General features: G+C 48.3%; 1 protein-coding gene across 1 annotated transcript in view; it reads left to right on the forward strand.

Moving 5' to 3' along the window:
* LOC149347291 (uncharacterized) overlaps window positions 1–11,714 on the forward strand; it is a 54,040-nt gene extending 42,326 nt beyond the window's left edge. The window contains exons 8-10 of the mRNA XM_089586987.1: window positions 1,484–1,654; window positions 8,448–8,542; window positions 9,844–11,714. Of these exons, the coding sequence (XP_089443113.1) occupies window positions 1,484–1,654; window positions 8,448–8,542; window positions 9,844–10,087 (510 nt within the window). The 3' untranslated portion in view covers window positions 10,088–11,714. The remainder of the gene's footprint in view (window positions 1–1,483; window positions 1,655–8,447; window positions 8,543–9,843) is intronic.
* Window positions 11,715–15,310: the final 3,596 nt, after the last annotated feature.

Below are 15,310 nucleotides of genomic sequence, written 5' to 3' on the forward strand. Positions count from 1 at the left end.
CTCGATTTTCCGGAGGAAATCAGATGATGCTCACAGGCCACAACTGTGAAGTGAACCCAAGCATTTTAAAAACTGCGACCATGGGTAGTATAGGCAGATTTGCCTGCAGTACAACTGGCCGCAATCTCGAGACCTCGGCAACGAACTGCACGATAAACCTCCACCCCTTAGAGCGCACTAGGTGAGAGAGAAAGCGTTTTCGGACAGTCCGTCAGGGGGAATCATGAAAGAGAGTTGAATTGTAAGCGTCAAAGCATTCTAAGCGTAATAGAGCGCCAGGTGTTATATTAAAGCGCGTGCTGTACAAGAGACATCGGTTGGTTTCACGTCCTCCGGCGTTCGCAGAGGTGCAGTTTAGGTGCGGACTGATATTTGAACCGCTCGCAGCGCTCACGCGATCCCTTTGTTTAAATTGGAGACAGCACTCTCCCCAATTGTTCTGTACAATGACCCAGCTCTTCCTTATGTGCCGATTAACCGCCTCATTCAACAATATGATCAAAATGAGGCGCCATGAAGCGATTAATTGGTGCTTAAATTCGTAGCACCTTTTATGGCCACCCTTACTGACAAATTTCAGTATAGTGATCAGTAGGCTTCGCTAATTTTAAGTGTCCATAGCTCGAGCGCGTGGTTTTTCATTTCGCAATGCGCAATGAACGGAGAAAATTCTGCTGGTTTTTCTCCTTAATAATTACGTCTAATAGTTGAGTCCTGAAGGGGAACTCTTGCCTTTCCACAATGACAACTTTGTTTGCGAAGATTGTCAGAAACGCGGGAAAAGAAGTTGGAAGTTTCTTCTCTCAAGTGTATAACCGGGTTCCTTGCATCCCCAAATTCAGTGTACAAAGCCAAAACCAATACAACGGTGGGCGGCATTGGGTGAACGAAACTAGCTTTGAGCGTCTCGAAGTCACGGGCCTGCAACGGGCCTTCAGCGATCAACGCCACAAAGCGGCGTCTGCCGATGCTATGAGTCGATGCGACCAAATAACCAAGGAGCAATGTGGAGCGGTCGTGCAGGACGACGTGTTTTAGAGCGCAGCCCTTAGGCGCCCGTTCCTAGATTCTTGTCGTAGTCGTGGGCATTGTCGGCATAACCGGTTCTCCATTACTCCGCTCTAGCCGCAGTTTGGCTCTGCTACTTCCTGTACCTGTCTGCCCCTATCTGCCATGGATAGAGCGGAGGACTGGCCAAACGGAAGGTTACTGCCGCGGGAAGATCCCGGAGAATGGATAGCAGAGTAACACGCCATCTTCCAGCCGTGAAGAGCAGCGCTAAAATTAGAATTGCTAACTATCAAATGGTTAAAGGCGTCAGCATGCTGGTTAAGAGAACGCACAATGCTTGCAGTCTCAGTTAGTCCCAGAGTGTTTTGGCTGGACGGGAAAAAATCTTGCGTTGGCCTCCGCTCAGACACCGTGTCTTGTGCTTTTTGTTCCGTGGTTACCGTCTTTCATGCAGGACGTTCTCTTTATGCAGTCCAGGGGAACCGGTTTCAATATGGAAGCGGGCCACCCGAACTGCTTCGGTCCTCGCAAGAAGCCCTTCCACACTCTCATGCCAATCATGGTGACGGACGCCCACTCGAACGACTGGTTGTGCACCATGGGCACCATGGGAGGAATCCCACAGGCCCCCATAATCGCTCAGGTGAGGGAGCAACCTCAGTATAAGGTGTACGTAGCGTAATGGAGAAATGACAGCACGAGCTCCTCTTCAGTATAAAGACAAAAATAGGTTGCCTGCACACGGCGAGGCCGGTTAAGCATGAATCGCGTTCCATGAATATCATGAATTGAGTGCACCAGCTACCATGTATTGGCAAAATTTTCAGCTGCAGAATATGTGGTCGCCTTGCGTACGGAGATTTGGGCTGCTTGTGGAGTCGCCGCCATCAGCACCTTCTCTCAAAACTGCGCAGTGGGCTCGCTCGGCTTCCTTCGATACTTTCGGACCATAACCTGCAGCCGCTGAGTCGCGTCTGTTTATTGCGAAAGCATTATACCCCTCATTACTCAGGAAATCCGATCTTCCGTCCACGAGAAACAAACCGACCAACCACGTGACCTACTGACGTCATTGACACCACCTACATAATAAGAAAAGAAAGAAAAATAAAATTCCTTAAAATTTCCTCTGAAGTGGGTTTTGAACTCAGGACAGCGACAACAGATTGCCTTCACTGGCCACTGGATTAGAGTAGTACGCCTTCATCGCTTTTTTCTTTATTTCCTCTGCACGGCCGGCAAAAGGTTACAGGGACAGCAGACCAAAATAACAATAACTGTAGGATAATATCCAAAGCCGCAGCCGCAGTTGAGGCTGTGCTGTGATTGAGAAACGTTTTATGTTTGCCATATCGCTGAACAGTGGCATCCATTCAGGTTGCTCGCTGAGAACATTGTATAGTTATTTTTGATAAGCTAAAGTTTCGATGAAATACTCTCTCGCTGAGTGAGCATCCACATCAGCGTGTCTGATAGCTATTTTCGTTTTCCATGCAGTGTGGACGCAGAGCAACGTGAATAATTCGTATGTCATACCCCCTTCACTATGGAGCGTACTGCCGCGGTGGCTCAGTGGTTAAGGCGCTCAGCTGTGGACCCGAAAGACACGGGTTCGATCCCGGCTGCGGCAGTCGAATTTCGATGTGAGCGAAATTGTAGAGGCTCGTGTGCTGTGCAATGACAGTGCAAGTTAAAGAACCTTAGGTGGTCGAAATTTCCGGAGCACTTCACTACGGCGTCCCTCACAGCCTGAGTTGCTTTGAGACGTTAAGGCCCCATAAACAAGAAACCAAAGACCTTATTCCATAAGGCGTGACTGGCAGATCCCTTTTTAATTCCGCTGCTAGACGTTCCAGAGAAATTCTGCGTCTCAGCAGTCATGAAAACTTTGCCTATAGTTTCCGGTTTATGGCGTATTGTGCTTTCAACCCACTAAAGAACCAACACGTCTTTTTCTCTCAACCATGGTTTAACAGCAAATATAGCGCTATGTGAAAAGGAGGGAGAAATATTTTTCCTGTAGACAAGACGGACACACTTTTAACTTTTTTAAGATGTCCTTGCTTTCCCCTCTGCAGTATAAGGAAGGATAAACAGTAATCAGTAACACAACATCAAACAAGTCTGCAGCACAACGCCAAACGCGCTAAACTGCTAGTCTCTCGCGGTAGCTTTGCGTATCGTCGTCTTCCTCAACTTCTATTCAGGCGGTCCGAACGCATAAGCTACGCTGGCCACTCATTAGAGCAATACGCCGTCACCGCAGCACAACGCCCAGCGGCATAAAGTGCCAATGTCTCGCGCTGGGTTCAGGAATCGACTTTCTCGTGAACGTCCATTCAGGTGGCGCGAGATCAGCTTCGCTGGCCACTGCTTTAGAGTAGTTCGCCATTAACGCAGTCGAATACCACGTGTGCACGCTGTCGCATTCACAGCACGTCAATGGTCAATGCCCTCTGTAATTTTTTTAATGCTGGACAGTGCGCTTAGCGTCTAGCTCCCTGACTGCGCTATTTGACGAGGCATAGAGCATTCAGCTTAAGTTAAGAACAACGCAGCGAGCTATGGAAAGGAAAATGATAGGAGTAACGTTAAGAGATCGGAAGAGGGCGGAGTGGGTGAGGAAACAAACGCGGGTTAATGACATCCTAGTTGAAATCAAGAGGAAGAAATGGGCTTGGGCAGGGCATGTAATGCGAAGGCAAGGTAACTGCTGGTCCTTAAGGGTAACGGAGTGGATTCCAAGAAAAAGCAAGCGTAGCAGGGGACGGCAGAAAGTTAGGTGGGCTGATGAGATCAAGAAGTTTGCGGGGATGCAGTGGCGGCAACTGACAAGGACAGGGTTAATTGGAGAGACATGGGAGAGGCCTTGGCCCTGCAGTGGGTGTAGTCAGGCTGATGATGATGATGATGATAGCGCACGCCCGCTCATCAACGGCCTTAGGCAACAATCTCCTCTGAAAACGAACGGATGTAACATGATGGTAATGATCTCCGCCAAATAAGGCGAGAAGCTACCAGTCTGAGAACGCAGTGGTTTAAGGCGTCAGGAAACGATGCTCCTCCGCTGCCGGCGCCACCGGTTCGAATGCCAGTGCGGGGCAGTATTAGCGCAACTCGGATATATTTCGGACAAAATGTCTCGGAATGTTTCGGTTAATTTATGCTTCATGTTCAGGACCAGGTGCGCACCGTGAGGTGGTATGTCGTGGAAAGTGCACATAAGCGTCTGTACAGCGCCGGACGATTTTGCTTCACAGTTGGCATTTTATTGCTAATGCATTGAACTGCTGTGTAGGGACTAAGCACCTTTAAGTTCTCGTCATCCTCTTGAGTGTAGTCTGTTGCCTGTGTCTCGCTTGAAAATTTAGTGGCACCCAGCTTCATCTTAGTAACCACCTCTGCGAACGGGGGCAGGTTTCACCTGGTGCAGTCACTGGTTGGATTAGGGAAAGGCAGCGTCCGCTACTGCAGAACCGGAAGAAGTCCCGTCGCTAAGACCGTTAAGACTGCGTTAAGACCGTTAAGACTGCGGGGGATGACCGCCAAATTCTATGGAATAACTGTGGGCTAATCCGTCACACGTTTCTGTGCGCAGTCAATACCGCGTTACTACTACCGCCTATTTACCGCATTACCAGTTCTGTAATCACCATTGAGTTTTTTTTCTGCACTCTTCTCCTTCCGCCTTCCCAGACTCAAGCGCCTCTGAATGTAAAGGGAGAAGGGCAAGACTGATATATATAACAGTTTGGTGAAGAGGATAAACAAAATTAACAACACTGAAAAAATTAACGCAATTGATAGAGGTAGAATCACTACTTGAAGTACACGTTCGTAATAAGTGAGATTAACAAGCTCATCGAGTCAGCCTGGTGCGTAAAATGCAAGGCTAGCAGGGCTTCGGCATGATGCCTGCGTCTGTGCGCTAATGCCACACATAATGCACCTTAGTAGCAGCCTAATTCGCGGATATGCCTGGCCAGTAAAAGAGTACTGGAGAGGGTGCCGGCGGACATAATGTTTTCAATAACTGCGCCGTAAGCCTCACTCCACGCGCTTGAACCTACGTATCCTCCTGGGACATAGTTGATAAAAGCGACATGCAATTTTCATGCTCCATGTATTTAGCATATTTTCAATCCAGAATTAATTATATATATAGGCTCAATGATTCCATGAACCCCGCCCGTGTGCCTCAACATCAGAACGCAGTCGACCAGTAAGCCACGGCTGCGGCGCGGCCAGAGGAAGCAGCCAGGGGTGCAAAAAAAAGAACTACATTAAGAAAAGTTAGTGAGAATGCACTAATATATCTCGTCCTAGTGATAAGTGGTAACAAAACCACAGAGAGTGCGGAGGAAGAAGGGCGTTTGAATCTGTCTTGAAAGGTGCCATACACTACGCCGGTTCGCGTATGAAGAAATTGTTTGAGCTGGTCACAAACCGTGAGTATAGAACGCGGCAGTGGAATGTATAGCTATTGCAGTTTGGCATTGGAAACGACAGTGTGCGCAAGTGGCCAGTGCGCTAAAACGCTCAAGCAAAGGGCTTACACATCATGAAAGGCTTGAGAAAGTATTAAAAATCCTTCCCTCATCAGTAGGCGCCGTTATGTATATTTTATTCATAGTGTAGAGGTGTTTGCTCGAAGAGCTGGTCTGGAGAAGACCGCAAGCGATGAATCTGCGGTCAGACGTCGCTCAGGCTTCAAGCCTATCTTTGTCATGCTCTTCGCTAGGATGGATCGGTGGACGTTTTTGGAATAATGATACAGGAATGAGTAGACCGGTTACGTTTTAAACTCCATTTAACCGCAGATGCTTTCACCCGTCCGTCCGTCTGTCAGTTTGACCTCACATCGAGAAAAGAGTAAAAAAAATGAGAGACCACTGCGGCGACCCGCATTGGGAGAATACGAAAGCACTGACGCCTCTTCGGCACTCGTCGCCTGATTTAACTACTGAATTAGCGTAATTAATTTATGCTTTAATTAAACATCGATTCATGGACTCTGATTATACCTTATATCTCAATCAACCATTTCGGTTTTCCCAATTTGGCGCCGTGGTTGCTTTCCCGTCCACCTACTATATCCCCGTCAAGCCTAATCAGCCGTCCAGTGGTGTTTGCTGGTAAGTAATTAACAGATTATTGTCTGTCAATTAAACTTGTGTGTTGAATTAATTTTCGCTCATAAAATACATTTAAATTTGTTTCAATGTTTATTTTTACTTTTTTGCCTATTTTTCCACTATTTTGCCATCCAGGGCCGTTTGCCTTTCCACTCACTTTTTCGGCGTCCGTGCTATTGCGACGCTTTTCTGTCTTTTTGGTTATAATTAATTGACTGATAATGCTGTCAACATTTTTTTCGCACAGCATCCTGACATCATCCTCTTTCGATCACACCCACTCTTTTGACGCTATTTCTTTTGAGAACGTCAAAACTGCGGCGGACACGTTCTGCGGACCTGTTCTGGCGACACGACCCCGCAGACATAGCCTAGAAATGCTTTCGAATTAATGAAACATACGCGCAAACGCATCTGTTTGGATAAAATTCGATCCAACACCTTTTATGCGGCATAATGAGTACTGAAAACGTGGCGCGCTATGGCTATTTGCACCCAGGCGAGCAGAGGGCGCTGCTGCTCCTGGCTGGTGCCGCTGAGATCGAAGGAAAGAGGAGGAAATTGAACGGTCTTGTCGACTGTCCTCAAATCGGCCACTAATCTGTCCCGCGTGCAGACCGAAGGTGGGGGATAGAAACAGATAAAAAATAAAAAATTGAAAACAGTCCCGTTGCGGCAGTCGCGATCTCCGAAGCGGTTGCTAGAGCAACAGATACACCAAATACCGCGTGCCATCAGGCATGCGGGTCATAAAATCATAGAACCTTATGCAAAAGGTGCTTGCTCGTGCACTAATTTCATTCCTAGTAGTGCGAAAATAGCAAGAGCATTTATGCTAAAACTGAATTTGTAGGCAGGAAGAAGGAGGACAAATATTTATCTAAGAGACATCTCACGAGGCAGAAATTTTATGCTCTTATGAATTCACAATATCCTGAGATGACAAAAACGACACACCATGAGACCAGTGCAGCTGCTTGTCTTTTTTCTAGGAACAGGCAGATTGCTTCTTTGCGATGCCTTGTGTGTTTCGTTCTAGCATGCATTTGATAGCGCCCCTTGTACGTGCTGTGTTCAGCTCTCCCTCCTGCTTGTTGTGTCAGCGTTTGTTCTCTTCCGGCTGATAGTTTTTTGCGTTTGAGTTACTGGCGGCGTACAGGCATCCAAAAATATTCTTGTTCCAACGTTAGCTTCCTCGTCCCTTGCATCAGTTTGAGCGGCCTCACCAGGAACATATGTCACCATTGGAAAGTAAATGAAATTCACACAAAAATGCTTTCGCCGAAACGCTGAGAACAGGCGAAGATTTTACCAGGACATGTCTTATACGCTACGTCACCGCTGCTTCCATGTAGGTGCTTACAGGTTACGTAGCGAAGAGAATGCAGATGATTTCTTTAGGCACAGCCTACCATCTGTTAGTGCTTGTGTATGTATGTTGGGTAGACAAAGGAAGGGAAATTAGGGTACCATTATGACATACATACGAAGGAAGTCACTGAAACAAAGGAGCATAAGGGAATTTTCTTACTTGTTGTTTTGGTGTTGATCAATGATAAATTAATATCATAATTATTTTATCTCCAAAAGTGACAGAAGCCAACAGCCAGTAGAAAGCGGAAGATAAAAGAATTACATTCCACCGGTGTGATACGATCTGACGACCTCCAAATTTCACGTCGGTGTTGGTAGAGCACTGGACGCGAAATTCGGTGGTCGTCGGTTTGCATCTCGCCGGCGGCATGTAGTGGTTTTGTCTGCTTCTTTCTGCTCAATGAATTTTCAGCGACGAAATGCACTATCATTTGCAGTAGCTCGATCCCACAAATAAAGAAAAGGAAATTATTATGTTATGCTTCTTATTTTCGGTGACTTTTGTCTTCCCTCGTATGCTTCTGAATGTATGAGATGAAAACATAGGACACCATGCATGCATTTATGTAGTGGGGTAATCTGGCATGGCAGGAATTATACCCCAGCGTTTTATTTATATCCGCTGTGTAGGGTATCAAACCTGCGCATAGGCTTGAGATATAGCCTAATGGAGGATGGCTATGGAGTAATTCTGACCACCTGAGGTTCTTTAACGTGCAATGACGTCGCACAGCATGCGGCAGCTGTTGCGTTTCGCCTGCAGTGCATGCATCTATGACCTAATGTTGTATGCTACCAGCGTGAAACTTCTATATGTCTTGGAATGCGTTCATATAAGTTCTCTCAAAATGAGAATAAAACTCCCCTTTTCTCTCTTCTCCCCTTTGTAGACGAAACGCAGTGTCAATGCGCGGTTCTTTGTTGCAGGTGCTGCTGAACATGCTGGAGCTCGGTCTGGATCCTCAGCAGGCGCTAGCAAAGCCGCGGTTTATTCTGGGATCAGCCTTTCAGAGACACCCAGAGTAAGCACTTTGTCATGCCTAAGAGGTCATAAAAAAAATCTCCCCAATGTACAACTATTTCATTGAAACTACAGAGCACTCCGTTTTTGACGTCTTCATATTTCCCAAAAGCATGGACATTTACTAATTGGCTATGCACTGCATGGGATGGGAAATGCGTTGGGATCTGTCGTCTTCCGACTGCCGTCTGCAAGTACTGATTGCTACAGAACTTACTATGTGGCGGGGAGGTTGCCTGTTGGCAACGGTGCCATCACTTATCGAGAACGTTGGCACTGCTCGATATCTCAAGAGTTCAATTTTATCCAGCTGCATGGAGCGTGGACGTTCACGCGAACGGATTGCCACTCTTGAACGCGCTGAAATTGGTCATCTGCCTTATTTTTGAAATCAGTTTTTGCCGCATGACGACTCAAAAGGAACGCATGGGGTGCCCGATTGGCGTTGCAGATCATGTTTCCTCTCTTCACCTGTTTGAAGAACCGACATGGTAGGCCTTGCCTGCAATGGACAGCGGGGAAGGCTATTCATTCACTCCGCCAGCGTGCATATAACTCATATAAGGCTCATTCTTGCGCCCTTGTTGCAAGCAAGCAGTGTTAAGCGACGTCTGTCGTCTGCAGGAATAGCACACACAGCGTCGGAACCATTGCAGTCAACATTGGCAGTATTAAAATCTAGCACAGCAATGCACAGCATGAAGTCTTAAATAACAAAACTTAGAGTGAGCTTCGGTTTCTGGCTCTCTTTACTTTTACCATCTCATACTTTTTTTGTACCATTTTTATCTAGCTTTGGTGTTTGTGGTGATCCTTCACCCTGCCATTAGCCTATAACCTCTAAACCTTCTTCATCCATAGACTCTCCTTCACACTGTTGGGTACCTCATTCTATGGGTCGTCTGGTGAGTCTTCCCACGCTTTTCAGTCTCCATCACCTTCTTTCTGTTATAGTCAAAGTCCTTTCTGATTGCAGGACCTTTTTAGCCTGGCCTGCTTGCCATCGTCGGAGTTATTCTTTCATGGTGTTCCAAAAAGCTTATTTTTTTTTTCGCCGTTGCTTGTTCTACTCTGTAGGGGCGTAGATGCTGACCACATGTAAAACTTCTACGATTTCCAACTTCACCTTCCTCAGGAGACTTGCATTGCCCTTAAACGAGGCTTCATTTTCCCGGATAGGACGATTTCTGGTGCATCCCTTTCTTCGTGCCTGCCTTTTCCTTCCGTGCGCTGAGTTATGTTTCACCGTCTGACCAGCAGTGAAATGACCTGCGAATACGCTCTCTCGTCTCTATACCATAGCGGTCCTCTGATCGTGGAGGCTGACTACCCGAAGGAGCTGCTGCAGTCACTCGTCGAGAAGGGCCACATCGTGCGGGAGAAGTACGCCAGCGAACAGAAGCACGAAGCAGGGAATGCCAATGTGCTGGCAAAGGCGGCACGCTGGTGGTTGCAGGAGGAGTCCGCCGGCAGCCGAGGTTCCAGTGCAGATGCCATATGGTGTGGCGCCGAGCCCCGCTACGCTGGCGCAGCCCTAGGATACTGACGCCACTTTATGGACTGATCTCCACTAACAGACGCCTTGGATTCTTAAAATTTAATCTACACCAAGCCCCAAAAAACCTAAAATTGTTTCCGTACAAGTCACTTGCACGATGTAGCCTGGAATATGCATCAGCCAGCGTGAACGCTAACCAAATATAACCAAACAATTTCCCAATATCTGTAAAGGAACGAGCCAGTAGACTGATTTACGCCTGCTATAGATACAATATCAGGATATCGTCGGTGCCAGCTCAGTCCCGACAAAAAAAAAAAATTCAGGGGGGCACTTTGTTGGCCTAAGGGGCGGTGTTTAGCGCGGTGTTGCTGCTTGTGTCACTGATGTGTGGTTAAGGTGTTAATTGAGTACGCAATTGTTTGTGTATCTTAAATGCTGGAGACACTGGAGGGCGTTTGGTAGGCATCCGTCTGATTCAACGCCTTTTGCAAACACTCTCCAGCGTCCTAGACCAGGAGAACTACATGTGCGTTGGCAGGGCCACTGTTTGCAACTTGTTCTTTACAGCAGGCTCTGGTACGCAATGCAGGTGTTGCACTGTTCAAGGTTAAACATTCAAAAGCTACACAGGATTTTCGCCGTCTTCATCTGGTCGTCTGAATGGGAGCGCTGCAGCCGGACCAACCTGTTCAGACGGGTACACGACGGAGGGCTGAGACTTGGCCTTTTTTTTTTTGCGGCAGCTGGTCAATCGGTTTTTTTTTTTTTCGGGACACAAGAGACCCGTTTTTGCGCACCATATGCCAAGTTGGGCTGCGGCGCATACTGACGGAGTATGTAGTGTCTACTACTGAGGTTTACTTTAGGATCAGCGGCTTTTACCGGGAAATTGTAGCCAGTGTGAGAATCCTCTCCGCGCGGTTTTCAAATGATTTTCTGTTAGCTGTGATACGGAAGAAACTGTACCGTTCTTTGTGCGATATAGTTCTCCCAGTGTCTTTGTACAGGGCCTTGTACAGTGGAGGCCCAGGGAGAGATGTTTTAAAGAGGGTTAAAAAAATGCAGATGCCGCCAAGAACAAAAACCTTTCTTAAGGTGCACACTGCCACCCCACTGGTTAAAAAATTTTTAGAAGGAAAGGAATTTTTTTTTACCCTGGGGATCTCATTGTTTAATGTGCAGAAAGCCGGAAACAATTGACCACGTGTTTTTACACTGTTGGGAAGGGGTTTATTCTTGGGATGTATTACAGCGAACCCTAAAGAAATAATTAGCACTTGACCCGTGTGGCATCCGGTACTTATCTGTAGAAAATGAGGACCGGGTACCATTTGACTTAATAATGCTGATAGGCCTCCACTGTATGTGGCGCTCCAGAATGGCAGGCTACCATTGTGACGAAGACGCAAGACCTGCCCGAACTTAATTTCGGGAAAGCATGGACTGGTTTCTGTATCAGTCGAAGGTGGCCAGCGAACAAATGCACTTTATTGCTGAACGTACAGTGCTTTTATAGCCGCAAGGGGTGTGGCAACCAAGGCGCATATCTAATCTAGGCGAGCACGATGAATCGCCGCACCAGGCATGGCACGTGCGTCATTCCAGATACATCTTCCCTCCTGTGGAGCATAGATGCCAAGTACTTAGTTGAAATTGCGGTCGTACCGCAGGCGCTGCGGTGGTCTCCTATCTCTTGCAGATCGACGCAATGCAAGAGCCTGCGGAGCCGTTGAGCTCACAGTCGGTCGAGCCGTAGTCACGGGCGGCGGCCCCTGCGGAATGTTCTGGGAGCTCACAGGCGACTCTCCAGTGGCAGCAGGTGCCGTGGGTTGCAGTGCTTCACACGCTCGTTCGCTCTCCCGGTCGTCGCATTCGGGGGCTTCTTGCTGGAACAGCTCACCAGTTGGAAGCAGATGCTGCCGGTTGCGACGTAGCACTCTGTTGTCCTCGGTAACTACTCGATAAGACCTCGGCGCAACTGCTACGGTAACTTGAGCTCGGCGATTCCATGTCTTTTCCTGTACTCTCACGACATCGCCGGTATTGAGAGGTGGTAGCGTTCTTCCCCGAGTGTCTGCCTGGGCTCGCTTGAATACTGGTATGCTTGGCTGCAGCCTGAAGTCTGGGAGTAGAGTGCGAAGCCTCCTGCCCTGCAAGAGTTCACCAGGGGAGCGGCCATCTTCGAGTGGCGTGGATCTGTAGTTGAGCAACCCGAGCCAGAAGTCTTCTTTTGTGTCTTCCGTTTTCTTTAGAATTCTTTTCACAATCTGAACCCCCTTCTCAGCGAGTCCATTCGATCGCGGGAACTCGGGGCTCGACGTGACGTGGATGAAGTCGTACCTGGATGCAAAGAGAGCAAATTCATAAGATGAAAACTGCGGCTCATTGTCCGTGTGGACTTGCATTGGAATGCCATGCCTTGAAAAGATGGCGCTCAACTTCTCAATTACGGCACTGGATGTTGTACGAGTCAGCTTCTCCACTTCCGGGAAGTTCGAATGGGCATCAAAAACCGACAGGTACGAGCTCCCTCCGTACTGAAAAATGTCGACGCCTACGCGGTACCATGCATGGGCCGGTGTAGGTCTCATCATAAAAAGGCTCACTTTGCTGTTTGTACGTATATTTGCGGCAAACCTCACAACTCTGCAACAAATCTTTGATATCAGAGTTCAGCCCCGGCCAGAACACTAGGCCCCTGGCTCTTGCTTCGCACTTGTTCAAGCCCATTTGTCCCTCATGAATACGTTCAAGAACTTCCTTTCGCATTGACTTCGGGACTACAACTTTGCTGCCTTTAAATACAATTCCTTTAATCAATGACAGCTCGGACGCGAATGGCTTCATTATCCCCACAATGTCACCTTGGCCATTAATGTAGCGCATCACTGACTGCAAGTCCTGATCATCCGCCGTTGCTTTGGCCAGACGGGCCAGTGTTCTAGCGCTTACCAAGGTTGACATGACTGCAACCGCGTGGACTTCCACATCTTCCGTGTCGTCGGAGTAGTCCTTAGTCGCTGTCCTTGGAGCCCTTGATAGCATGTCTGCGAGAAAGAATTTCTTTCCTGGTACATACTGCAGTTCAAAATCATAAGCCACTGGCCTCAAGAAAAAAAACGTTGAAGCCGGGGTGGCATATCACTGATTCCTTTCGCTGCAACACCAAGCAGTGGACGGTGGTCAGTCTCGATAACATTTTACGTCCGTATACGAAGTGATGAAATTTTTCACAGCCGAACGTTATCCCCAACGCTTCCTTTTCAATTTGCGAGTACCTCTTCTGAGCTGGCCATTACACGCGAGGCATAAGCGACTGGCCGCCAGTTTTCACCGTGGTGCTGTAAAAGTGCAGCCCCCAAACCATTCTTTGATGCATCTGCCACGATTTTAGTTTCTCTGGCTGGGTTGAAAATAGCTAGGAGAGGCGCACTGGTAAGCATGTCGCAGATCATCCTCCACTCACTAGCGTGGTTTTCGGTCCACTCGAAGACAGAGTCCTTTTTGATGAGGCTGCGAAGGAGCGTAGTACGTTCTGCGAGATTAGGCAAGTACTTGCTGAAATAATTTGCTACTTCTAGCATTCTGTGGACCGCGGCTTTATCCGTTGGGCATGGAGTCTCCCTCAACGACTGTGTCAACGCTGGGTTAGGCTTTATTCCATCGTGGCTAATGACGTCACCCAAGAATTTAATTTCAGTCACTCCAACCTTCCACTTTTCAGCGTTGAAAGTTAAGCCTGCTTTTTCTGCCACTTGCAGCACTTTCCGCAGGCACGCATCGTGTTCTTCCTTAGACGAGCCCGATATTAGAATGTCATCAATGTACACTCACACCTTCACAGCCGTCAAATATTTCGCTCAGGATCTTCTGGAAAACTTCCGGGGCTGATGAGATTCCGAACGGGAGTATCAAAAATCGGTAACACCCGAACGGAGTACCGAACGTGCATATAGTTGCTGTGGAGTCATCCAAAGGTACCTGATGAAAACCCGCCCTTGCATCGAAGAGCGTGAAGTACTTAGCGCCGGCAAGCTCAGCTTCTATGTCCTCGCGTCTTGGCATCTGATAATGCTCTCGCTGTATGCACTCGTTGATACTTCTAGGGTCCATGCAAACCCGTATTTTTCCGTCTTTCTTCCGCACGATAACCAAAGGGCTCACCCAGTCTGTCAGTTTCTGGACCCTCTCAATGATGCCACTTCGCTGCATGCGTTCCAGCTCCTCCCTGAGAGGTTCCCTCAGCGCCAAGGGCACCCGCCGAGCTGGCTGCACAACTGGCGTCGCATCCTTGCGTAGGACCATTTTATACTGGCGACTCACTCAGCCGGTTCCCTGAAAAAGCTGGCGGAATTCGGTTAGAACGTCCTCACTGCCGCCGGCTGCGGTGCTTCCTTCTTTTACAGCATCCACTGCACGTGACACCAGACCCAGCGACTCGCATGCTAGTAGTCCCAGTATAGCTTGGTTGCCCTTTTTGACGACATAGAAATTGACGTCCTTCGACCGGCCGTTCACGGTCACTGGTAGCCTTGCCATACCGAAATGTCGAATGACACCACCGCTGTATGATCGAAGCACCGAAGAGCTCGGTTTCAAATCTGCTGCCGTCTTGCATCGTCGGTAGATAGAGTAGGGCAGCAAGTTGGCCTGAGATCCCGTGTCCACTTCGAGGTTAACCATCTGGTCTGCTACTTTCACATGTACTACCCAGTCCGCTCTCGCGTCGATGCTCGAGACTGTTACATCGAGAATGTCGAAGCTGTCTTGCTCCTCGCCAACTTCTCGGATTTGCGGGCCCTTCTTGCAGCAAGCTGCGAAATGGTTAACACCTCGGCATATGAAACACGTTTTGCCGAACGCAGGGCATCTGCCGGGTATGGCGTGTAAGCGATTGCATCTGGCGCATTTCCGAGATTGCTGCTTGTCTTGCATCACTTGCTTATCGGGCTGTGCCGACGGTTCTTTTTGCACCGCGTGCTCCGCTTTGCGAACCTGCCCAGACCGCTTCATGACTAGCGCCACGTGCTTATCGGGCTGCGCCCAGGCATCGTTTTGCAGCGATGCTGCTTCCTCCGCTTTGCAAATCTGCTCAGCCTTGGCAAGTGTCAAGTCTTTTTCTTTGAGGAGCTTTTCACGCAGTCGTGGGCTACTGGTGCCAAACACTATTTGGTCGCGGATTAAAGAATCAGCTATTCCCGAAAAATTGCAGATTCGTGCTTGTTTTCTGAGGTCCCGCAAGAAATGCTCGAATGACTCCCCTTCGCC

The sequence above is a fragment of the Amblyomma mixtum genome, chromosome 4 (genome assembly GCF_055824585.1).
Source record: "Amblyomma mixtum isolate Tamu chromosome 4, ASM5582458v1, whole genome shotgun sequence".
Classification (NCBI taxonomy): domain Eukaryota; kingdom Metazoa; phylum Arthropoda; class Arachnida; order Ixodida; family Ixodidae; genus Amblyomma; species Amblyomma mixtum.